We start from the raw sequence: 25,251 nt of genomic DNA on the forward strand, positions 1-25,251 counted from the left end.
GACAGTGAAGTCTATTTAATTCCTTTACTCAACCCCAGTCTAAAACAAAATGTGCAATAAGAATTATTTGTTACAAAGTCCTAGGTAAGGCATGGTTATCCCAAAGCTGATGGAGGAGCCCATTAGGAAACCCAGAGGAAATAGGCGACTTCGTCCAGGTCAACGGGATAGTCCGTGAGCAGCACCGGGGTCTTCTCAAACAACTCCCCCTTGTAGCTGCGCCACTTGCCTGCCGGCAGGTAGACGTCACGTTCCTGCTTGCCCATCTCCAGGACAGGGGCCACCATAAGGGTGTCCCCGATGAGGAACTGGGAGTCAATCCTGTGAGTGGCCTCGTCACGGGGCGAGATCCACCAGATGGGACGGATGATGGGGTCGCCCGTGTCGGTGACTTCCCCAGCCAGCTCCAGCAGCAGCGGGGCCACCAGCGACTCGTGGAGCTCCGTGAACTTCTGCGCAATCTCCACCACCTCCTTGTCGTAGAGCCAGGGCGGGATGGAGAACTGCATGGAGGGCATGAAGGCTGACAGCTCCAGCCACCGCACATACAGCTCCCGGTCAGGGATCTCCACCGCCCCCTCCGTCTTGTTGGGGAAAAAATTCCCCCCAATCATATCAGCGGATATGAAGGGGTACCCCAGCATGCTGATGGTGAGCACCGTGGGGATGAGGGACTTGAGGCCAAGCTCGTAGCCCCAGACAGAGTCACGGTCAATGATGCGGAAGAAGCAGGAGATGTTCTGCGACTGGTAGCCCACCCGCACCTCGGCCAGCTCGTAGAAGGGGATGGCCATCTCCGTGTAGCGCCGTGACCAGATGCTGGGGTCCGAGAGTGGGCGGAAGGTGCTGAACTGCTTGGGCAGGTAGCTGGTCTCGCCTGCATCAAACTTGAAGGACGAGATGCCGTACTTGTGTCGGAGCTGGCGCAGGTGGCTCTGGAACCAGTCCCGGGCTGCTGGGTTGGTGAAGTCCAGGATGGCCCCGATGCCGTTCCACCACTCCACCATGGCTGGCAGCCGCCCCGATGGCTCCTTGATGAATAGCTGACGCTCAATTCCTACCCCAAAATTGGAGGAATTGTAGTTTATGAAAGGGTGAGTCCACAGGGTGACCTTAAACCCATCTTCCCTCAGTTTTGCAAACATCTCTGTTACATTGGGGAACTTGACGGGGTCAAAGTCAAAGTCCCCATAGGCTTGTGTGTACATGTCATCAATTTCAATGTGGCTGCAGTTAAAACGGTACTTCTTGATCTTTTCGGCAAACCGCAAGAGTTTATCCTGGTCGATATTGTTCTTGTAGAGGGCCCAGGTGGACCAGATGGGGTATCGGAAGGCATTCTCGGCGGGGATCTTGGAGGGCTTGTTGAAGTACCTGCGCACCATGTACTTGTGGATGGAGGTGACGTCGGAGCCCACGCAGACGCGGTAGCTGAGCTCGGGGAAGGGCTGCTGCCCCGGCGGGGGCTTGTAGGGCGAGTCCTTGTAGCGGGCCTGGAAGAAGAGGGCACGCTCGGTGGCGTTGAAGCCCAGGTGGAAGGGCACGGAGTCGTTGATCTTGATGGCCGCCGCCTTGGAGGAGAGCCAGTAGCGCTCGAGGATGCCGCCGAAGCTGTCTCGGAAGGAGTAGACGTCGCTCGTCACGTAGGGCACGGGCTCCTGGTAGCCGGACAGGCGGATGGGCCAGTGCTGGGTGCTCATCTCCGAGCCCCCGTACCAGTGGGCGTCCTCCCAGAACATGGTGTGCTCCACCGCCGGGCCGGCCGCCAGCTCCTCCCAGCGCACGCGGTAGCACATCACCGTGTCCTTGGGCTTCACCGTCTGGATGAAGAAGTTGAGCGGCCCCCCGCCCGACCGCGTGCAGCTCAAAATCTCGCCCTCCTTGGAGCACGACTCCAGGTCAAGGCTGCCCGAGCGGAAGGCCAGGCGGAAGACCACCTCCCCGTGCTGGTTCCTGATGACGAAGCCATCCGCCCGCAGGTCCATCAGCTCCGTCTTGAGCCGCTCCGCCTTCCGCAGGGACACCGTGTAGTAGCACCAGGCCACCACCGCGGCAATGAACAGGATGAGGCCCAGCAAGATGGCCCCCAGCATGGGCCTCAGCTCCTTGGAGGGCTTCTGCTTCACCGGTGTGAAGTTCTCTGGCAGGAATGTGTACATGGTGCTCGGTTTTCTCTAGAGCTTTTTGCAGAGGAGCGGGAAGGAAGATCTCTTTGCAGCAACCCTGGGGCTCTCAGCGTAAGAAAACGGACTGTTAGGAGAGTTCCCACCTCCACGGAGTCCCAGAGCACCCGTCTCTGAAAAAGAGGAGTATATAAATAGTCTCAGAAGAACCTCCAAATCAAGGGACGGCTTGTCATCCATTTGCCATCTCAATTTCAGCAGCTCCCCCCGGCCCCCCGCTGCCAGGCTGCGACGTGCCAGGTGCTGTACGCCAAGTACCAGACACCATCTCCAATTACCCGGGGCAGACAACACGTGCGGAGAACAGCCCGAGCCCCATGTGGAGAACCACCCCAGGGCAGTAATGACCAAATCATGGCCATAATTAATTATTTTTGTAGGGAAGATCTTCAGTGAGGCAGGAGTGGAGACTGAGAGGGGCTAGGAGGAGGCTGAGCAGGAGCTAGGTCAGCCCACCGACAGTACCTTTAAAGCACAGGGCTAACTAAGAGCCTTAAAAGACACCACGTAATGAATTCCAGGCAGCCGCTCCTAATTTTAATCAAACTGCCTCCCTGGCAGATTTAACTCAGCTCACCCTCAGCACCATCCCCTCCTCATCCCCAGCATGCCCCAGCTGGGCAACGCTTTGCTGCAAAGGTGGGTAAATCCCTGCTTCTCCGCAGCTCCCGGATGGCCAAATGGTGCTGAGGCACCAGTGGGTTGTGGCTGGTTTTGGGGAGCACGTAGCGGGTGCATTGTGCAGCAACGCACGGCTGCAGGAGGTACTGCGCCAGCAGCCCCTAGCAGGAGGAGAGCGGCTCGCTCCTGCCATGCTCACAGACCCCTGCAACGGCTCCGGGTGGGAGAAAAGCTAATTTTGTTGGGAGTCAGCGGTGCAGGACCCCCAAAGGGCTCTGGGCTGCATTTTGGCTCCAGCCCGCTCCCCCCACGCATGGCCCCGGGGAAGCGGGCTGCGCCAAGAGCCTAATGGCTTTTCCTTGGCTGCGGGCTGGCTGGGCTCGGCCAAGCACAGCGCTGGGGATCCAAAGGGGAAAAGTAAAGTAAGGACACGGGAGAGTGAGAAACAAACCCGGCTGCAGGAAGAGCAGGGGAAGGAGAGGAGCAGCAGACCAGCTGGCCGGTACCTGCCTAGCGTCAGCAAACACCAGCATGCTACCTCCTCCCCAGGCCCTGGGGCTGTAAGCCTGCCAGCTCTGGGCAAAGCGGAGGAAAAATAACCCTCTTTTTCGGCATAAATGAAGCTGGTTGCAGCAACTCCCTCGAAAGCAGTTGATTTATTTTAAAAAAAAAAAAAGAAAAAGATCCAGAATGAAACACCGAACCTTCTCCCTGCCACAGGCGTGACAAGCCAGAGCACATTGTCCTCTGTACCTCGAACAGGGAGCACATTGTCCTCCGTACCTCAAACAGATCTTTCTCCCCAAAAAAGGACAAGTAAAGCAGAAAGGGGTCCTGAGAACCACCTAAACCCCGCTGCTCAGGTGTAAACCCAGAGCAGCATCTGTGTGCAGGCTCAACAAAACATACAGCATTTTATATTCAACTTGAAACACGTATTGGACCAGACCTTGCAGCTGGGAGAACTTTCTTGTTGCTGGCCGGGTCATTTTAACCTTCCCCTGGGAGCCAGTAACTTTCTAGGCTGCCAGTTGCTTTAAATGGGATTACAGCGGCATTAGGAAGCGATTAGCCTGAACAGGCGATAGGTTTAGCTAAACTGCTTGTCCCATAGCCAAGTCCCACGGAGCCCTCACTCGCTGGCAGGGAACTCCGGCACGGGATGGGAGCATCTCCAAGCACCCCAAATTTGTCACCCAGGGCCAGATTCTGCCCCCCAGGAGGGGAACGGGGCCCTCACCCACCAGCATGTGTGATGCGAGCCCAGCTGAGCCCAGCAAAAATTGGACAATAAAGGCAGGGAGGAGACAGTGGTGCGAAGATGCTGTGTTTGGGATAAACCTTCATCCCCTCTATCAACCCCTCCTTGGCTTTGGGGTGAATCAGAAGCAGCCCAGGATTGTACCGGGGATGGCGGGGAGGAAGGTTTGCAGAAACCAAAACCAGTACAGCTGAGTGAAGCCACAAGTGGCAGGATGGTTCTGGAAACACAGATGGGTATGCTGAGCCCAAACAAGCTCCCTCCCTCTCAGCACTGGGAATTTTTGGGATGCCAGAGAGAGACACACAAATACCTGTCACTATCAGAGGCATGCCTGTGTCTCACAGGTGCCTTATCTGGGGACTCCAAAGCTCAAGGAAAAATAAAATGCAGCTTCCACCAAGCAGGACTTGCAAATTATTTGGGAAAAAAAATTTTTTTAGAGTTTTCATGTTTTCTGGAAAAAAAGAGGAAATAAATGGTGTTTTCTTTCCCAGTTCTCATTTAGGGTTTTAAGCCCAAGAAATGGCCAATACTGCCACTGTGGGGACAGCTACCTCCTCATTCCATGTGAAATTGACATTAGCTCCCAGGGCTTTAGAGATTTTCTGGATTTTCATCTCTTTTTCAGGAGGTGAGTTTATTATTTATGAACTACTTCGAAGCTGCTCTATTTTTAGGCTGTTTCTTTCTTCCCCCTCCATGGGCTGGAGCTCAGGACATACATGAAGGAGATGTCACTGCCACTGCCAGTAGAAAAATAATGTGTTTTTTAAGAAAGGTCTTGCAGCCTTTTGTGGCCTTTGGACACTGATCTGCCTCGGAGGGATGTGCAAGCCAGGTGTCTGAGCTGGTGGATTTAATCTTGCTCTGGTCATTCTGGCTGGGCCAGGATCAAACCCCTGTGGCTGCCCTGGGGTAACAGACATCACCCGCTCTGGTACCACTCCAACAAAGATGCTGAGAAGGGTGTTTGGAGGGATCACCCAGCGCACCAATGGGCCAGGGAGGTCTTGAAAAACAGGATCTCACTCTGTGCCCACCCAGCCCCTCTGTTTTTTTGCCTTGATAACAAAATGTACGTTCTCCAGTCGGTGATTTGGCTTTGTCCCAGACGAGAGATAAGCCTCCCAAGTTCCTTGGAGACGCCTGCCGTCTCACACTCATAAGCTGCAGCCCGCAGAGGTGCCTGCTCATGCAAAGCCTCTTTCAACATTTTTTTTTGGAATGCAAACTTGTTATTTTGCTCCAAGATTACATTGCGGTGACCTTTAATGCCTCAAAAAAAAAAAAAAGAGAAAATGGGAGCGGAGGGTGTCAAAGCCAAACAGCATGTTTGTAGCTTGCTGCACTGGAGCTTCCCTGCTGACCCAAAACAAAGCTTTTTCTTCCTGTTCTGTGGAAGCAGTGAGTCGCCTTGCTTCAACTTGAGATGAAAGCAAAATATCCGAGCAGGACACACTTTATGGAGTAAAAATAAAAATCCATTTTTTGACCGCTTCTATTTTTACCAACACCGCTGCTAACCACAGGCTGCGAGACCCACAGCACCACTAACCCCAGCAACTTTGCAACTAGGACATTCATTTAAAGAGGGTCAATAACATTTAACTGGTCCCTATTGCCCTGGTGAAGTCAGGTCTGACCCATGCCAGGGGCCAAGCTCGTGCTGGGGACATGTGCCCATTTCCCATACTGGGATGCTGGGAAACCCTCCCCTCCAGTGCAAGGTGCTGCTGCTTCTTCCCCAAACATCTTGGCAGGAGTCGAGCTAAGGAAACACAGGAGATTTCACCGGGAGGCATCTCCAACCCCATAAAAGAGCAAGGAATTAGGATGGCAAATTAAGGGGGAAATTACTTCTCTGCAAAACAGCTGCAGGGGCTACAAAACCTCCACGTGCCCACACTGCAATCCCCCCTGGGGGACCAGCCCTGCCAAAGGGACTTTGCAAAACTGAGACGGGGGACGAGCAAACCCCTCCTGGGAATTTAACTTCCCTTGGAGGGCTCTGCAGCAGCACTTCAGTTCTCTGTAGGGGTTTTTGGAGTCATAAAGGGTGAAATTACTGTTCCAGCCACTTGGTGCTGATGGGAGCAGGTGGGACGGGCCCGGGCACCCTGTGGCAGAGCCAGCACAGGGCTGCTCCCCCCACACCCCAGCCCCCCCCCCCCCATGGATCAGAGGCACTGATTCCTCCCCCAGCCGTGCAGAGCCACCCGCAAGGATCCCCCCAAATACCGCACTGGATCACCCCAGGACCTGGGTTTATCCCCGCGGTGCAGAAGCCGCCCCAGGGTGAATGTGGGTGGCACAGACCCCTGGCACCTGAGTCCAGGCAGCGACCCTGCCTTAGAAGGACAGGGACAGCGAGAGGGACACGGTGCTTCCTTCCCAGGGGACCCTCACTTTCGCTGTCCCTGCAAAGCAGGGACTGACCGGCTGCCTGGTCTGAGGGGCTTGGGGAAAGGCTGCGTGTGGGGACGGGTCTCTGCACCTCCTGCAAAGACGCGTGCTGTTGGGGCTGCTGCCTCCGTGGAAAGACACGGCAGCAAATTCCCCACAGCACCCAGCTGTCGGATATGGACAGCCCCGGCCAGGAGGCAGCTCATCCCACTGGGTGCACGGTGCCGTTACTTACCCGACCATCGCCTCCTGGGGATCCCTGCCTGCCACCTGGCTCTGCCACAGATGGCTTTTTAAGCACCTAAAAAATAAGTGCTGCTACATCTCCGCGTCCCCATCAGCTTCATCCTCTCCGCACGGGGATGTTTCGGGACTACGAGCTGGCTGCAACCTGAGCAGCATGTGTCCACAGGCAGGAGGAGGGGACCCAGCACGTCACCGGTGTGTTTTCTCAGGCACTTTGATGGATGTGTGAGCAGCCAACCCTCCGGTCAGGGTGTGCCGAGGCAGCGGCACCCAGCCAAGAGGTGGCTGCCGCAGGCATCGTGACGGCATGAAGGGCACACACTTCGCCAAGCCCCAGCTCCCGGAGTCGCGGGATTCGGGCTGGCATCTCACCTCCCTGCCAGGTGAGCACGAAGGGCCGGCAAAGGCTTGTCCCCTCCTGCATTCACAGGCTCTCCAGAATCGGAAAGCAAACCAAACACCAACCCAGGGTTTGGGTTTGGTTTTTTTTCCTTCCTCAAGTCTTGTGATTTTGAGCAGAGTCATGATTCAGCAGAGTAACGAGGCTTCCTTGAGCAAAAAGAAACAAGCAGCCCCACTGCTGCCAGCTGGTTCGTAAGCCAGGATTAAACAGCACCGGGCACCCAGAGGATAAACCCCAAATCCAAGGGGGCCACGTGAATACAGAGCTCACCTGCAAAGTGCAGACGTGCTGCAAGCACCTCGCTCTGTCTGCAAGAGCAGACAGGAGATTTGAAGCTGTGGCATTAGCTCTGCCCAGCCTTAAATAGTTTTACCTGTATTGTAGGAATCATCACTTTACAGCCCAGTTATGTCCCTTAAAGCTGCCAGTGTCCAGTGATGCTCCAAACCCATGTAGACACCTCATCCAGTGTCTGACCATGAATACAAAAAAGCCACTGGGAGTGAATTCCAGCAGCAGATGACTTAATATTTAACATCCCCGACAATTCCCCTTTTATAACATTATTTTTTCTTTGTTCTTCACCCTGTGCTAATTAGCAAGATGAAGTTTTAATAAGCTGGGTTTTCACACTAACCCTGCACGCTGCTTGTGTGCTGCAGGCTAATGACTAAACCATGACCAAAGGCTCTCACTTTCCCTTGCCTGGAGGCACATCACAGTGCCTGAATTTGTCTGAGCCGCAAAGATTTGTGGAGACTTCAAAACAAAGCGAGCTCTCCTGGTCCACTTGTATCAAAGTGCAGCGACATGTGGGCGAGAAAGCTCTGGTGCTCTCCCTTCAGGTACGTCTCTGTGTCCACCATGGAGATATTCTACAGCCCCTGAGGGAGCAGGAGGCAGCCTGGCCCTAAAGCTGTGCCACAGGGTAACCCAGAGCCCAGCAGTCAGCTCCTCAGCAGCTGCAGGGCCAGCAGCTCTTGGAGAGGTATTGACTCAAACCGCCCAACAGCGGCGAAAGAAATACACCAAATACCAGAGGAAAAAAAACCAAAAAACAACCTGAGAGCAAGAACTGCAGTACTTTCATTGCTCACACTGAAGGAGCCAGCACCAGGCAGGGACATGGCCCAGCAGAGCTGGTCCAGAGGGCAAGTGTACGATACCCTGGTGCGAGGCATTGGTCCGCTATTAGCCTATTTCATTTGCCATGTGTGCTGTATAAGACACACAGCCATAAAGATTTTGGTGTCCTTGCCGCTGTCTTTTTGTCCCCCAGCCCAATTCCTGCTGGGACAAGTTGTGCTTCATCCACCACCCTATCACTCTAACAGCCTCTCTCCCCAGTGCTCCCATGGGTGTTAATCTTGCTCCTGCTCATCTCCATCCTCCAAGACAAACCGCCCCCCAGCGGGACCCTGTGCTCCATTTTGCCCACCTCCACCCAGATCCTTTCTTACAAGAGCTGATTCAGCACTTTGGGAGCACTCAGCATTTCGGATGCTGAGGCAGGCTGAAACCTGAGCCCACCTCAACAAGTACTACAACACGATATGGGGAATAAATGGAAACCTAAGCACATCCCTCTGGCATGGTCCCTGCGATTTTCCAGACATTGAGACACCATGAAACTCCAGGTACTGGCAGCTCCAGAGAGCGGTGGATGGCTCACGTTGCTGGGCTGGCGACTCGGGATCCTGAATTTCCATCTGTATCCAATAGCCAATGATGCCGGACAACCTTGGGCCAAATGCAATCATCAATCCCTTAAGCTGCTCCCTGGCAGCTCTTCCACCTTGCAGATCCAGCCACGCAGGCACAACCTCCCCACCCTCTTCCCCCACGGGGCTGTGGGTGCCCACTGTGCCCTTTGGGCATCACGCCTCCCAGGAGGGAGAGGGAAAAGAGAAAGAAGGACCCGCGCTTCCTAAAACAGCCCGTCGCCACTGCCGGCACTTGCTGATGGAGGGTCTGTCCCAGAAACCGCTCCAAACCCAACCCGGCGCCCCGCACAACGCGCGGCGCAAACCCCTCTGCTGAAGCCGCCGCCGCCAAACATCTGTCTAGCGGCAAAAGTTGGAGCCGCACCTCGCGAGTGGAGCCGGGGACGCGTCTCCGGGCTCCCTTAATCTTCTCCAGGCGGCGAGACTCCTTCCCGTCGCAAGGAAAAAAAAAAAAAAAAAAAAAAAAACAACTCTCGCGGGCGGAGCGCGAAAGCCTCGCACCCCAAGGTCAGGGGGCGGGTTTGCACCGGCACCCCCCTCGCCCTTCCGAGACTGTCCCTGCCGCCGGCTGCACCCTGGGGTCTGCGGGACGGGGCACCCCCCCTCCCTGCCTCCAGCCCCGCACCCCTTCACCCCCCCCAAGTCCACCTCCCCATGCCGGCGATGCACACCCCAAACCCGCCCCGGGGGCTGCTGCATCCTTCCCCGGAGGGCAGCCCCGGCACCCAGCAAACTTACCGGCATCGCCGGGCCATGGCTGGGCTCTGCGAGGCTCCGGGGACGGGGACGGGGCGGGGAGAACCGCGGGGGGGGGGGGCTGGGCGCAGGCGGCGGCCCGCAGCGGTTCCGGGGTTGGGCTCTCCCCGCCGCCCCGCCCCGGTTCCAGCCCCGGCCCGGCCCCCCCCGGCACGGCGCTCCCCGCTGGGAGATGTAGTTCGGGGTGTGGGTGTCCCCCCCCCCCTCCGCCCCCGGGCTGGAGTGGCTGGGGATGCCCCCGGGGGGACTTGGGGGTAGGGGTACCCCTGGGGCCACTTGGGGTTTGGCACTGGTGGGGCTGCGGGGGGATGATTTGGGGCCGGGATGGGCTTTTTTTTTTTTTTTTTTTTTTCCCCCCTGTCCCAAGCAGGGTCGGGGTGCTGCCCCACGGGAACGTGGAGCCCCGGGTGCCTCTGTGCTGGAGCATCCCTGCCGTGGGGACCGCAGCCTCGCGGTTTGGGATCTGCAGCACATGCAGAAAGCGCCGGGTGGTGTTCCCCGCTGACAGCGGGCTCCCGGATCATAGTCAGAGAAAGGCATTTCATGCCTTCATTAGTTATGCGCTGCTTTCAAATCCCCCTCCTTATTTAGCCCGCGTCCCTGCTCGGTATCCCAGATGGATGGCAGCTCTTCCTAGATAACTTGGCAAAAGCAAGCACGTCCTAAGCAGCCCAGCGCAAAGCTGACGAACACGGGTATCAACAACTGCTTCTATTTCTGGCTGTGTTACTACGCTCTGAGAGCTTTTCCTTGCGTGCTTTCTTGGTCTCCAGCTTGCGGGCGGTGGCAGGGTACCAGCCCCTGAGGGCTGTTGAAATGCCCACCAAGCCAGCAGTCGCAGAGGTTTCTCCCCCCTCCCCGGGAACTTCCCCAGCCTGTAGGAAAGGGTCCGAGAGGAACAGTTGCCCAGGCCAGTTTTAATGAAAGCCCATCTTTGCTCTTCACCAGTGCCATGGTGCAGAGTAAGCCTCTGATGTAAACTCAGGGTGGATGACATAGCTGTTTCTCTGGACTCCTCCTGTCTTCTTGAAGTGGCTCGTGTCCCATCTAGGAGAGCAGATAAAGTTATCAGCCACAGGAGGACGAAACTCCAGTGAGGAAGAAGAGCAGAAAACCTCCTGGTTGCCAGCATTGCTTAGGAGCAAGCAGTGGACATGCAGCTGCCCCCATCCACTTTGGCGTGTGTCTTTGGGCACTGAGGCCAAAGGGAAGCCCAGGCAGAAGAGTTGGAGCTCCCTGGCATTGCCATTGCAGCGAGCTGTTTCCAGCGGGTCTCCCATCCTGCAAACACCCACTCTCTCACACTGTCATTTTCCTAAAATCTTCATTCCCAGAGCCATGCCAGTTAGGAAAATCTGCCTGTTTCTCAGTGGAGAAGACCTTGAGAAACATCTCACGGAAGCTCAGGCATAAGGACATCTAGGGGGAACCCAGTGCTCCCTGTTCGTTGTCATTGTGGTTTGGTTTTAGTTTCTGAGCTCAGGAATTTAAACCCAGTCACACATTTTCTGCAAAGCCTGATGCCTAATTTTGGCCCGCAGGGGGATTGATGCAGTAGCAGAGTGGTCACTAAGCTGGTTGAACAGCCTCCCCTCTCCCCTTGCTGCTTCCCCAGGGCTGAAAAAAGCTGCCTCAGCAATGGAGACACCCTAAAGGTAAACATGTGGGGATTAGAAGGTGCTGCCGGATCTGCAGTGGGTGAAGGACAGGGCTGATTACCGCATAATGAACAGCGTGACCAGGGAACAGGTTCTTGGATAAGAAGAGCAAACAATGACGAGAGAAAATACAAGAGCAGCACAAGAAACACTGATGTGGCCCCAAAATCTGGGAGATGCTAAGTTACGTGCAGCTGGGCTCCAGTGCCAGCAAGATTTCAGGTGCTGTACAATACCAAGGACTGCTGGATGAGATCAAGCATAGAAGCTTGGGAGTAAATTTGGCAACTGCTTCTCCACAGGTAGCAACAACACGCTCCACAGCCCAGCACTGCAAGGGTGTCCTGCCCTCCCTGGTCACATCCACTTAGCCTGCTGCATTGCTGCCTGTGTGGGCACTGTGATGGGATCCGCTACCCCTTAGAGTCTGCAGTCTGCACAATTGTCCCCTGAATAACCCTCTGAGCAATTTTGTATGAAACCCTAATGAAAAGAGAGCTAGTGGCTGGCTGGCATTAGGAAAAAATAATAGGCTTTTTGCCCAGGGCAACTGGCTTGAAGTGCTACCCTCACTGAATGTGTCTGCACCTAAGGCTCTTGTATGGGGAGAATGGCTGAGGGCGATGTGTAGATGTATGGATCATCGCTCTGGGGCTGTAACTGCAGCACGGTATACTCCTGCAAGAGACAGAGGAGGTAGGGTGAGCGGTGACCCCAAGGACAAGGGAGGTCATGTCTATCCCAACTCAACCCATCCCCATGCAAGGCAACCCATCCCCACCCAAACCAAGGCAACCTATCCCATCCCATCCCATCCCATCCCATCCCATCCTATCCCATCCCAACCTTACAGCCCTCTCTCCTAGTGTGTGGAGATGTCTTCTGATGGCAGGACCCCCATCAACGTAGTAGTCCATCCCTCGCAGGCAGTAGTGGCGCCCAGAGCAGGGGCTGTAGTAGCCCTGGAAGGGTCCCCTCCCTGTCACACTGTACACGGGCAGCCTGTGCAGTGTGTTGGCGATCACCTCCCGCTCTGCAAGTGGAGGGATGGTGGGGGTAAGGGCCAAGAGGACCAGCAAGGCCATCACCTGGATGGACACCAGCATGGCACAGGCACAGCTACAGGAGTACAGGGACAGGGTGAGGGTAGTTACCAAACTGATTGAGGCAGATGGGTTTTGGGGGGTATGGTGCCGGTATACTGTGCAGGAAGGTCTCCATCCTTGTCACCTGCAAGGAGCAATGGCAGCCCTCGCAGGATTGCCACCCTTTTGCTGCAGAGCCTGAGGTGCCAGTGGCAGCTGTGGTGGCTCAAGTTTGGGGTGAGCGAGGGGCTGGACTCTACCTTGGGCAGGAGGGGAAGGTAAGAGGAGTGCTTATTCCAGGCTGCACTGTTGTAGGGACCTGTTCTCCAGGTGACATATTTGTTCTCATTGACAAAAACCGGGTTGTACTTCTCTGCAACATGAAAGCGACAGGCAGGGGTGTCCAGTGCTTCTGGGGACATGGGGGGACAGCCAGAGAGTAACGACTGTTCACCCTCTCCCCAAAATGCAATGTCACAGGGCCAGGGGACATGTCAGAGGAGCTGCTCCTGGGGTCCTTGTTAAGAGTCTGTGGTGGACCTGACACCCACCACTGCCAGCTTGCTGGTCACTCATCCCTGCCCACACAGCCTTGGTCCCTGGGGGCTATGGGGTGCCAGCAGGGTGTCCCCCAGGCAGCACCTGCCACCAGGGGGTATTTAGGGGCCACGGGGGGAGAGAACCCTGGGGACCTGCAGGCATCCTTGGAACAGAGACAGTCTGAGTGCAGGGATGGGGACGGGCGGCCACAGCAAAGCACAGGTGCTGACGGAGGGTCCCTTCGCCACTGTGGGGGGGATGCAGGATGCAAAAGGGGGGGACGAACAGAGCTGCTGCCAGCACCCTCAGCCCCCCAACCCCGTGGGGATGTGCCTCGTGTGACACAGGGGGACAGCTGGGACCTCGGCAGTACCTTCGAACCTGGCCAGCCAGTACTTCTCAGGCCAATAGGCAGCAGGGTCGATGGTGTTCCTGTAGTGCTCCTGCATTGCCGCCTTAATCAGCTGCTCACGCTGACCTTGGCTCACTGGATTTTGCACGGGGGGCATCGTTAATCCCTGCAGACAGTGGGGAGTGGGGAGAGACACCCATGCCTTGCGGCAGCGTCTGCTGTCACAGCCATTGGTGCACCTGGTGAAGCCAATTACCGGGCAGGGTCTAACGCTGGAGACCTGAGCACCAAACTGTCCTTCACAGTGGGGGGGCATGGGGGACATAGCAGCACCGTGATCCTCCCCCTCCCCTCCCCAAACTTCCTGCTCACCCAAAACCAGGGGACGGAGCATGGCTGGGCATCGCTGGCTCCTCTCCCCCTGCACCCAGCGTGTCCATAGGCATCCGTGCACTTTGCAGAGTGGGAGAAGGGGTGGGTGCACTGGGACTGCCAGGTATGGGCCCAGCAGAGGTTGGGAAGGGAGTTACAGGACCAAAACAATGTTCTACAGCTGGCAAAGACCAAGAAGGCTAGGGTCGTGTGGGGCAGATGGGTGCCTTGGTTGCGTGAGCTATTTCTGTCCCTGCACGGTGGGGATATCCCTCTCCATGCCCTCTGCTGGCTCCTTCATTATAATGCACATGCTAATGAGGCTGCAAGAGATGAGTCAGTTTGCAGTGTGCTTTGCATCAGAGCCTGCATGCTTGTTACCCATGTGGGGAAAGCTGCATGTGCCACAGATGCCCCCCGCAGTAAGGCCACAGCTCAGGGATCCCCCGTTCTCCAGGACCAGGGCTGGGAGCGTTTTTTCGGTGCTCAGATCTCCCCCGACCCTTTGCATGGTCCCCCAGCACAGAAGGCCCCCCAGTCGGAACTGAGCTGAGCCTGCAGTCTAGGTGTTGGAGCAGCTCTCAGAGCCACCTGATCTGCCGCCCCATTGCCACTGTATCATACAGAAGCCCTGAGCCCTGCCACTGCCACAGTTTCCCCTTCCTCAGCAGATCCTGCCCCCTGTGCACTCTGAAACCTACTGATGGACAGGGCTGACATGGGAGAGCTTGTGCTGGTGACTGCCAGCCCTGAGAACCCAAAGCCACTGCAGGGTGCAGCTCCAGGGGACAAGAAGCCAGCAAGCACAGGCCATGGTGTGTCAAACGCTTTCCTAACCAGGGAGCATGACCCCCCCCATTAGACATATGCAGTGAGGCACGCCGTGAGTCCCCATCCCACACCCCTGCCCGGCACCGAGCATGCACAGCAGGGTAGGGGTAGAAACCCTGAGGTCTCCCTCTCCCCCAGCATTTACCTGTGTAACAAACTTGTTTTCTTTCCAGAGCTCCTGTGGAGCCTGCTCATGGATGGTCTTTTTGACAGAGCATGGCGGGCGGTAGGAGTCGGTGTAAGTGCTGATGGGCGTCTTGTGTTTCTTGGAGAAGAGGAACATGGTGCCGCAGCCCACTAGGACAGGAGTGCTTGGAGTCTCAGAGGGTCCTGGGTATGCCCCACTGGATGAGCAGTGCTATGTAGGGCTGGGGGCTTGCAGCCCATGCAGGAGGGAGAATGGGGCTAGTGCCACTGCTCTGCCAGCCCAGGGTGGTGCTTATGTGATCAGTGATGTCATAGTGCAGGAGCAGGGGGATTTGGTGGCTTATCTGTCAGTCTCATGGATACACCCTGGTTCTAGCCTAGGGCACAGCAATTGCTGCCCACATCCCTCAGTGGACTGCACCCTCCTGGCTTTGTCCTGGCTCCAGGCTTCCTCCCCTCCTGCAGGCAATTACCTTAACAACGGTAGGAACAGTTTCACCCGGTCCTAGTCAAGATAATTTTATTTTGGGAGGTGCAGAAGCAGTGATTGTGGCTTTTCCAGCCCCTCTCTCCCGTATTTCCTTGGAAATCCTCCAGCAACTCAGCTGCATGCACAGAGCACCACACCAGTGCAGCCAATGCCTGGGGCACAGCACCAGGCACCACTGTCCCAGCCTGCTGGGGTAGCCAGGGGAATTACCACCTGCTCTGTCTCCCCTTTTCAATTAAAAAGCTGGGTTTAGGTAATCCTGTGTGGCTTGTTTGTTCTTTTGTCCTGAGTGATGGGCTCTGCAAAGTGAGCAGTCCCTGTGCATCTCAGTGCAGAGAGGCAGCTGGGTTATGCCATGGAGGGATTTACATGACCTGGGTTTGCTTTTCCCCAAGCTGGAGAGCTGGGCAGAAACCCCTACCCCTGCAAAACCCCACGCTGGCCTGGTTTGTCACACAGCACCAACTCAGAGCCCTGCTCGGCTCCTGGCTCCGGCCCCTCTGCTGCCACGTTTTTGGAGACGACCAGTGAAGACCAATGTCCATCTTGGCAGGGTGGATGCCAACCTGCCGCCTCCATTTGCTGCGGGTGACAGTGGGGCTGGGCAGCCTGGGGCACCCAAATGCCTCCAGGCAGATGTGATTAATGTGCTCTTAAGAGATGAAATGAAGAAAACAAGCTGCTGTTGATTTTCACACCCCACTGGTCTCTGTTGAGCCAGGCTTAGGCTCTCCATCAGCCCAGTCCCCTTGTGGGAGGCTGGGAGGGAGGGGTGGACATGGGGGTGCCTACCCCCTTGCCCCCAGCTCTGTGGCCTTGGAGCACCCCAGGGCACAGTCCAAGCCTCTTGGTTGGGGGGACTAATCCTGCACCAGACCGGCTGCCAGCATGAGCCACTGGCACCCCCTGATTTCAGTATCCATGACTGCTGGGGACTCAGAGGAGATGGTGCTGTTTGTACACTTTCACCCCAGTTCACCACAATGAGAAAGGCTGGCAGGCTGGTTTTCATATGTATGCTTTTTAATATCATTAATTCTGTTACACTACACACAACCAGTAACAATGATAAATACTGCAATGGAAATGTTAAAAAAAATATTATACATGTTTCATGTTTTTGAAAAAAAAAACAACCCACATTTTTAAATAAATTAATGCATCAAACTGATGGTAGAAAAAAGAAAACCCAAAACAAATCACAACACAACTGATCTGTTTAAGGCAATACTCTACGCAGACGGGAACATAAGTACAACAGTGTGCTACATGTTCTGAATGGGAAAAAAAAGAAAGAAAGGAAAATCCATACAAGATGCAGACTGATGCTTCGGGAGTAAAAAAACTCCCCAAACCAGATAATAAAACCAATGGCCAAGTTAAGTGCAGCATTAATACACTCTGCATGTCAAATGATTAGCAGGTTCCTAACATGGACTAAGGTCAAGCTACAACAAATTTATCTTCCTAATTAAAAGGTTATTCAGGTCAAACCCTACATTTAACTCTACTTTGCATTTGGCTGTTTCAGCTATGTTTCACTATATGCAAGGACAGCTGGAAATTCATCTCTTGCTCTTGAGATTAATGCAAAGGTTGGGAGTTCTCTCCTCCTGAAAGATATTTCCATTAAATACATCCAAAAAGGATCTTGCTTTTGGTGGTCCTGAAATGCCTCCTGCCACCACCTCCCTGGGGTGCCAGGCACCACATGTGGAAAGGAGACCTGGGAAGCATTTGCTTGGGTTGAGTTTTTTCCAAGCTGAGGACATGAAATGGAAGTGCAGGTCTGATCCAGACTTGGAGGAGTGCTGTTTTCCTGTCTGCCAGAAATGTCTATCTGGAACCTGATGAAAACACTTCGCCAGCGTGGGAGAAACCCAGCTTGTATCCAGGCTCTGGATACAGCCACATTTGCTATTAAGGTTGGTGTGAAGCTCCATACCTGCCTGGACAGCCAGTGAACCCCAATTATTAATGCAGCCCAGAACTTGGCCACTGGAAGGTGGACAATAATCATAATGCCAAAAAAAATCCCCCTCTCCCTCAAAAAAGAAAAGAAAAGGGACAGTAGCCACTTTCTGCCAGCTTCTCCCAGTGGATCCCCATCAGCTGCCACCTATGCAAGATCAGCAGCGCCATATCTCATCAGCATTGACCCAGTACATTCCCAGTAAGGTGCATGTCTGCAAGGTGCTGCCAGGGGGCAAAGAAGTTTCTTGGGACACGGTCAGAGCCTCCTGTACTGCCCTGGTAGAGTGTGTGCGGAGAAAGCTATGATACACGAGGAAAGAAGCCCAAGCGGAGTTACTAGACTTGTGATGGCCAACAACTGTCCAGGCTGTCTTGGGACTGGGTGGGAGAGGGGGATGCAGAACTGGGCTGAGAGTCACTTTGGTGCAACTGCCTCTGATGCTCATCACTAGTGCATGGGGAAGAAAGGCGATGGCTGCTTTGAGAACAGAGGAGTGGAAGGAGGATATGTGCAATATAACAAGGCTTGCAATTCTAGGACTAACCACTGGACACGGATACTGAAGATTACCTGTGACAACTAGCTATCCTTCTACTGTCGCTGCTCCTTCCCCCACCTCCTGGTCTGATTCTTCTTCAGTTTGGGAAGCTGTGGCTGTGTGGCATGATGGCCAGTGCTGACTCTCCCACCCCAGTCCCCCCACAGCACACAGGGTAACTCAGCTACGGGGTATACAATGAGGTCTGGAAGTTGCTATGTTAGGCACAGACGAGCTCTGCATGCAAATAGTGCCTACTTTCAGACCCTTCAGAAAGCTATTTAACGGTGGCTCATTTCCTTTATTAAACTGAAGGTTCAATAACCACTGTGGAAGGAGTAAATATGGTTAAAAATGTGCAAAAAGTGTGTGTGTGTGTAACTTTCTGAATTTTCTCCCCTGCAAAGACTTCATCCTCTGCAAGAGTCTTTATCCCTGCAGAACTACAGCCCTACCAGCGTGTCTTACAGTGCCCTGCCCCAGCGCAGCAAGAGCACGGCCGGCAGGCATCCCACCCCCGCCTCTGCTGCAGGTCTCCAGCCCTCACCAGAAGCACATGGGCTGGCAGGTCTGGGACCTGGCGCTTGGGTCCCAGACCTCCTGCGGCCCTGAGACCACGATGGTGAAGGCGGCCGGCTTGGCTTGCTGGATCACACCAAGTTTTTACACTAGACTGGTGAACCCTGAGCCCCACAGATCTTCAGGCAGGTGAAAAGAAACCCCAGCCTGCTCTCTGGCTCACCCACCAGCACGTTTGTTGGATCTCCTGCTGGTCAGATGTTTGCCCTGGGTTTGTCTCAGGACAGAGGCAGCTACTAGCTGAACACAGCTGCCACGGCAGCTTTTCTGTGCAAAGAAACTGAGCAAAGAAATCTGCGAGCTGGGGATGGAGATGAAGGTGATAAAAACCAGAAGTGCTGTTGTGAAGACAGCTTGTCCAAGTTCTCCAGCTCTTGCCATGCATCTGTATTACATCTCCCAACAATCTTTGCATCTCCCAAATCATGCAGGCTTGAGGAATGTGGGTAACAAATGGAGTCACAGCTTTTTTGGGGTGCAGAAGCAAGAAGGCAGCCTGGGTGGAGAGCAGTGCTTTCCAGTGAGATCACCTGGAGCAGCTGGATAGGCTACTAAGGGAGAAATGCTGCTCTGGGAGGGTAGAAATATCGGCAGGTAATGGGAATTATCTCAGCGTGGCCTTTTCTTTTCCTGGTGCCTACTGTGCTGGTTTTCAGTGACACGTCTGAGATGGTCACATTTTAATGAGGCTTTTTTTGTACCTTCCACTCCTTGATGTCACCATTTGTTACTACAGAAATGACTCCACAGACCAGGCACAACCACCGAGGTGGGCTCCTAGGAGCAAATGCATCTTTTGCTGGGGCAGCTTTTTAGAGAAAGAGAAAGAGAAACACTCAGGGCCACCACCAGCAGTAGATGGGTCTGGGAAGCAATGGGAAGAGCTGCTCTCCACAGGCACCAGGGATATCTGCAACCTGTCCTGCCAGTGTCTGTGCTGCTCTGTGACATGGCTTGCTTGCTGCACAGCTGCGTGGGCCATACTGCTCGCTCCATGTAATCTCAATTAGTCCCCAGCCTTTGCCTCCCCAGCAAGCTGTCAAAGCAGTGCTTAGCCAGGTAGCATTTAGCTGCTGTGATCCTGGGATTGCCACCAGTGTCAAGGGGGGTAAAGAAGGGGATGTAGTAATTTTTTGGTAGCAATGCAGCAGATCAGCTGCATAATACAGGGAGTTAAAATACAGATGCCAGCCCTTGTGAGAAACCTGCATTAATCTTCTGTAGGTAATCCCAGGTCACAACCAATTCCTCTATGCTAAATTGCTGGCCCCGCTGCTTCAGGGCTTGTGTGGCTCTGTAACAAGGTGGGTTTGGCTGATGAGATGTGGTTCAAGGTGTGGAGCAATTCCTCTCACTGGAAAGCCTTGAAAGGAAGTGACAAGGATGCAATGTTCTCCTAGAGGTGAGAAGCACCTCAAAATGAAGACCTTCCCATGCCTTCCCCTTAGGCTCAACCTAGCCCAGCTTGCCCTGTGGCACTGCCCATCTATGCAGATGTTTCTTTCAAACACACAGCCTGTGCTTGTTGAGCCAAGCAGCAGCCAGGTGACAAAGCCTACTTCATTCTAGGTAAGAGTGGCCATACCCCATGTGAGCTTGAATGGAGAATGGAAAAGTAAAGGAAGACCCCAGGCAAAACTGCCAGTTTATACCCTCAGATGATTACACGGATGCTAAAAGAAAGAGCATGAAACTGCCATGGGAATATCACAAATGAACCCTTCAGTGGTCTCTTCCCTCCCATCAGCACTTGCTATCCCAGTTGCACAATTAAGGAAGTTCCTTAATTCTACTAGCAGGGGATGGTGCTGTTAGGCCACCAAATCTTCTTACATGTTCCCTGTGGCAGCATGCAGATTGAGAAGCCAATTGTGCGAGAACCAGCTGCCAAATAACTGGGAAAGACATCCTTGCCAAACATCTTCCCCAAAAGCTTTTTCATCTCTCTACTAACTTCCACCCTGCAGCCTTCTGGCACATACAAGCAACATCAGAACCTGGTTAACAGAGGGAAAGCAGAGTAGTACTTTGAAAATATGCATAAAATTTCTATGGCATGTTTTTTGTGTCTTGATTGCAGAGCTATCCTATCAATGGTGCCTGTCACACACTTGGCAAAATCCATGTAGGGTGGTGGTAGCATCTTGGGAAGGCAGGTTCCTCCCCTGTGCTGCAGAAGGGAATGGGCATCAAGAGGGGATGTGACTCGCCTGAGGTTAGAGCAAATATGTACCATGTGCCAATGGTAGCAAGGGACCCCAGATCTCATTTCTGTGCTCTAACAGTCCAGCAGACTCTCCGCAGTAGTATTTGGCTGTGATGCCAGCTCAGGGACATGGTGTTTCTGGTATGTGCATCTGAAAGCGAGCTTTGCTCCCTGCTGGTATCAGCACTGCACTGAGATGGAATAACTCGGACAACTGGGATCTGCCCTAGGCCAAAACAGCACTTGGCAACCTTTCTAGTTACTGCTTGTTTTCCTTTTCCTGTCATTCCATCTGGTGCCCAGCTGGGTCCTTCCTTTCTTCAAAAGCATCTTCATGTTTCTGTTGAGTCACATACAGGGCATTGTACTTTTCAAGTCTCCTGCATGCCGCTGTACAGCTTGCAGGCCAGCCTGAGGACAGACTGCACAGAGAGGAAAGGATTCTGCTCAGGATCGCAGACCAATGTGTCAGCCAGCACACAGCTGGGCAGAGCAGGTGCCTCCTTTTGGGAAAGGAGCTAGAAAGACAAACCAGAAGCAGCTGGGTCCATCCTGTCTATGGGGGAGCATCCTGAAGTCCCTTTCAAAGTCCATGCAGCAGGCTTGGTTGCCTGCTTTTGCAGTTGCAAGGTATCTGCAGGCAAGACAGCCAGAACAGCGTAACACACCCAATGGCCAAGAGTACATGTTGGGGCTAGACACACAGCAACATCAGATATGATCCAGTGGCTCTTCCAAGGTTGGCTTCAAGATATATCTGACAAGACATCAAATGAGCCTTCGGGATCACTGCCTGGACATCAGCCTCCTTTCGGCCAAAGCTTATTTACAACCACCAGAAAAACAGACTAGCCCATGCTATCTAAAGACCTTCCTCAACACTAGGAGGATGTTCCTCCTCACACAGACATCTGGAAATGGAGAGTTTGCAGACCGGAGGGACAGAGTTGAGTGCTGAGACCCTGGAGTTCAAAGCCAGCTCACATTAAAGGACAAAGTTAACACCTGATAAAAGGAAAGGACTTGCTTAAACTCAGGTAATTTGGTGACTGAAATTACATAAAATTCTTACAAAAAGCCTGTCTGGCTTTAGGAGGCATCAAATGCAAATTCCTTTGTGGAGGCACCAGCATCAATATCCTTAAGTCCTATTTGCATGGTAATTTAGATGGACAGCGATGCAGCCTTTCATACTCCATGGTGCTCCTCCCCTTGCTATTCTGTAAAACTTCGGGCTGAAATGGGGCCTGAGAAGACCACCTGGTTTGGTGCAAAGACTGGAACAAGGAACAATTTGCTTTCTTGCATGCAGTCTGCATTTAGGAGAGTGCCCAGCAGCTCTGCAGATTTTAGGGCTTTATAATGCTGCAACAGAGATTCAGGATCCATGTTCTTTGCTTTTGCCTTCTCCAGGCCATGGAGGCAGAGACTGGTCTAAGGAGAGCAGTGCCATAACAGCCATGTATCTATACACCTTCCCAGGAAGTCGCCACAGTGTTAACATCCAACAAGGGCACAAGGAAAACCTTCTGGCTGAAGCAAAGGTCTGAACACGAGACCAGACAGGGGGAGCCAGCCCAATCTGTGGTTTATACATACTGATGGGCTGTCCACCATATTCCATAACAAGCCAACAAGCCTGCCACATAGTCATAACCTGCTTAAGGGGCTGCAGTTCAGAAGGGTTAGTGTTCAATTTCCATGATAGCCACATGTGCATTGCCTTAATCCATTCAGCCTTCCTGATAATGACCCTACACAGATAACTACTTTTCCCCACCCTTTCTACTTTATCCCCCTAACAAAATATATGAACACAAAGCATAGAGAGGAGAAGCCAAAAAATTGCCATTTTATGGTCCTGTACTGTCATGCCAAACCAGCTACTTGTGCAACCAACTCCTTCCATGTGCAGGGAAAACCACTTGGCTTGTGCTTCGGTCTGTATTTGGAGGAAGCACTGGGTGTAACATTTAAATTAATCTCTCTCCCTCCCTCAAGGGTTATGCTAGAAGCAGATGCACATCACACAATGCAAAGGGCTGAGGGCAGTTGCAGGGTTGAAGAATGCCTCTGAGCACATGGCAGGCAAAACCCAGCAACAGGGGCAATAATAGGACTTGGTTGTGGTGCCATGGGGCAGTGGTTATCAGGGAAGGTCTGTCCTTCAGAGGGGAGGCGTTAACCCTGGGAGATACAGTGTCAGCAAGCCTCATTCTGTCCTAGACCAAACATGATGGCAGCATGACAGAGACCTGTGGGACCTGCAGTCCTCCACGGCTGACCCACGTAAACAGATGACTTGTTGCTCTACCAGGCACACTGAGATGCTCTGAGCTCCTGAGCAAGGGCTGTGGGAAAGGCTGAACTTGTCCAGCCCAGCTGGAAGGCACAGAGACTGACCCAGGAGGATAAATGTGATGAAGGTGTTGCATGGTACCAACGCTGAACTGCAAAGTCCCTCTTTAGAAGAGTGAAGATTTAAAGAGACTCAGTCATGTCCTACAGGATTTGGTTTGACCATGGTGTTTCTGTTAGGTTTTGACTATATTCCCCATTTAAAAAGACTCCTTAAGGAATGTTTTTTCCCTTTTATCTTTTTTCTCTACACAGTGTTGTTAGAGTTCTTCCCTAACCTCCAGACAACTTGCTAACCTCAGCCTGAGCTAGCACTGGAGAGGAAAGCAGGCACACAAAGGAAGAAGTGTAGAATTGGAGACCTGATGCTTTGTGCTTCTTTAGAAATATTTTGGCAATATTCCCCCTCAGCATGATCAGGTGGTGAGAAAGGGAGAGGAATCCACTTGAAGAACACTCCTCCTAGAGGAGCTGGCAAGTTAACCAGCACTTCTGCATGAGGAGGCAGGGATGCTCAGCAGACAGCACCACTCAGTCCTCTTTCTACAGCCTGGAGCCAAGGTGGCAGCACACTGTTTTGGGGGGGCGGGGGGGGCGGGGCAAACATAGCTTTAACCGTTGTCAATACCAGCAAGTGCATAATAAAGCCCAGGGTGTGCCTGCTCTTTTGCTCACGTTGTAGAAGGTATCGTGCTTTGCACTGCACAGAGTGAAACCCCAGGATGTTAAATAAATCTCCTCCTAATCATGAAGAGGACTTCTTAAAGACTCAGGTTACTTCATGCAGATTTCACATGGGGGATCTCTCTGTCAGCATGGAGCTCAGGCTCTGCCTTATGCCTCAGGAATTCTGATGGGAAGCTCAGAACTGCCCTCGCTTTTTCTCTTCCCCAGGCTATAAAGCAAGTGATGACCTAAGGCAGGTGGTCGTTTCCTCCTGGCAGGGCAGGAAAACACACTGTTGTGCCTGTGGCAAAAGATTTCAACACCAAGAAAAATGCCAGCCCATCTCTTGCCTAAGCCCCAGATATGCTGAAGCAGCAGCGTAAGACAGGCCAGGGAGAGGACACGTTTCCTAATTCCAGAAATGATTTTGTATTCAAAACGATCTGCTGGTGAACTGGCAATTCAGTCTAGTGACCTAATGTAACATCAGGTTTCCTGACTATTCCAGCACCAAATAAACACAATTGCTCTTGACATGGGACAGCTCTAACACAGACCAAGCCTGTTTCACAAGTGGGCAGGGATGGGATAAAGAGTAGTTTCCTCTCATGTTTTTTTTTCAGCTGAAGCTGTTCATAATCCTGCTGTTGGTGAAAACTCCCCTAAAGTCTGACGCCACCACACAAGAGGCCTTCAGCATTAACAAATCTCTCCCACAGGCACCAAGAGACACAGTGTCAAGAGAACATCAACAGTGGAGCACTGTAAAAACATGCTTCCTTCAACTAGCTTTTCTGGCACTGACCTTCAGACTGTACAGCTCTAGTCCTGTCTCGTGTAGGACTAATTTTTTCTTAGTTAAACAAAGTTAAGAATTTTGGAAGCAGATGGGTCTCATGGGAATTAAGTATAGGCTGAAGTCAGTATATGTGACTGGACTGAACTCAGAAGTATGGTATTCTTGGGCAAGGACTGAATCCCTGAAGAGCATGGCTGGCCTGCAGATTGAATCTAATGTGTTTGGTGATAATTTAATGTGGAACTAAGGGTGGATGGCATTGGATATGTGACACAACAGCTCTAGCTAGTACTGACTCACAGTGAAATGTCACCTATTTGTCCTCTTCACAAGTGAATGAATCGTGTCATGCTAGTCCTGGCTAGCCTTGCCATAAGAAAGGATGACCTGCTCCATTCCCATTCCTGTGCCCCAGTTACAGTATCATTTTGGTTATGCAAAACAGCTTTAGTGAATGAATTAAGAACCGACCTCCTCTCACTGGTAAAACCCCCTGACACCTCAGACTCACCCCTGATCTCCCAGATGGACTGGTTTTGGTGGGCAGGATTGCCTTCAGCCCCATCTGACCCTTCCCATTCTGGAAGACACCTTACAAAACATCCCCAGTGCCTACACAAACCAAGGAGGTATCTCTGGACCCCCCTGCATTCGCTCTCCAGACCAGTCAGTTCTGCCAGGCACTGCCTGGCACTTTGAGCAATTTCTCTTTTGTTTAACCATAGTTCAAAATAACTTATCAACCAATCATAAAATGAATTTTTTGGTTTCTCCTGGCTCCATGAACACAAAGAGGTGCACGTCCTACCATAGGAGGAAGCAATGGCTGTTAAGTTTTACAGTTATAGTGGAAAGCACTGATCACAGCCTGCCGGCCTCACTACTGGATGTGACAGGCGGTGGAGGAGGTGGCTTGGCAACACATGCAGGTAGGGTTGACCGATTTAGGGGGGATTAGGTCGAGGTCCTCGTCATCTGGGATCTCATCTAACCGGTACCCATCCTTTAGCAGCTGGATGTTCAAGTCTTGGTTGATCTGCTACAGACAAAGAGAC

At 53.1% G+C, this 25,251-nt stretch overlaps 3 protein-coding genes across 7 annotated transcripts in view; all 3 read right to left on the bottom strand.

The window, feature by feature from the left end:
- Positions 1-9,701, bottom strand: LOC142027045 (myogenesis-regulating glycosidase-like). Of its 3 annotated transcripts, none has more exons than XM_075020626.1 (2): positions 9,583-9,701; positions 1-2,296 (listed from the first exon to the last, which is right to left on the bottom strand). In XM_075020626.1, the coding sequence occupies exon 2, from the start codon at positions 2,157-2,159 to the stop codon at positions 123-125; it is 2,037 nt and encodes a 678-aa protein (XP_074876727.1). In that variant the 5' UTR covers positions 2,160-2,296; positions 9,583-9,701; the 3' UTR covers positions 1-122. The 3 variants fall into 3 exon arrangements, with proteins under 3 accessions (XP_074876727.1, XP_074876729.1, XP_074876728.1); XM_075020628.1 differs by lacking the exon at positions 9,583-9,701 and adding an exon at positions 6,707-8,746; XM_075020627.1 differs by lacking the exon at positions 9,583-9,701 and adding an exon at positions 3,256-6,162.
- Positions 9,702-11,846: 2,145 nt separating this feature from the next.
- Positions 11,847-14,721, bottom strand: SPMIP6 (sperm microtubule inner protein 6). Its single transcript, XM_075020771.1, has 6 exons — positions 14,584-14,721; positions 13,257-13,401; positions 12,604-12,716; positions 12,413-12,488; positions 12,110-12,291; positions 11,847-11,936 (listed from the first exon to the last, which is right to left on the bottom strand). Exons 1-6 carry the CDS (start codon positions 14,719-14,721, stop codon positions 11,847-11,849), a joined length of 744 nt encoding a protein of 247 aa, XP_074876872.1.
- Positions 14,722-16,077: 1,356 nt separating this feature from the next.
- Positions 16,078-25,251, bottom strand: part of FAM219A (family with sequence similarity 219 member A) — a 102,191-nt gene continuing 93,017 nt past the window's right edge. For 2 of the 3 annotated variants that reach the window (XM_075020775.1, XM_075020772.1), the window contains exon 6: positions 16,078-25,235. In XM_075020775.1, the coding sequence (XP_074876876.1) occupies positions 25,077-25,235 (159 nt within the window). In that variant the 3' untranslated portion in view covers positions 16,078-25,076. The remainder of the gene's footprint in view (positions 25,236-25,251) is intronic. The other variant, XM_075020774.1, reaches the window with a different exon arrangement.

The sequence above is a fragment of the Buteo buteo genome, chromosome Z, assembly GCF_964188355.1.
Source record: "Buteo buteo chromosome Z, bButBut1.hap1.1, whole genome shotgun sequence".
NCBI lineage: Eukaryota > Metazoa > Chordata > Aves > Accipitriformes > Accipitridae > Buteo > Buteo buteo.

Coding starts and splice junctions, on each gene's coding strand:
- LOC142027045 (XM_075020626.1), bottom strand. CDS start 2,159: ATGTACACATTCCTGCCAGAGAACTTCACACCGGTGAAGCAGAAGCCC.
- SPMIP6 (XM_075020771.1), bottom strand. CDS start 14,721: ATGTTCCTCTTCTCCAAGAAACACAAGACGCCCATCAGCACTTACACC. Junction 12,717..13,256: donor CTGGCTGGCCAGGTTCGAAG/GTACTGCCGAGG, acceptor TTCATGTTGCAG/AGAAGTACAACCCGGTTTTT. Junction 12,292..12,412: donor CATCTGCCTCAATCAGTTTG/GTAACTACCCTC, acceptor CTCCACTTGCAG/AGCGGGAGGTGATCGCCAAC.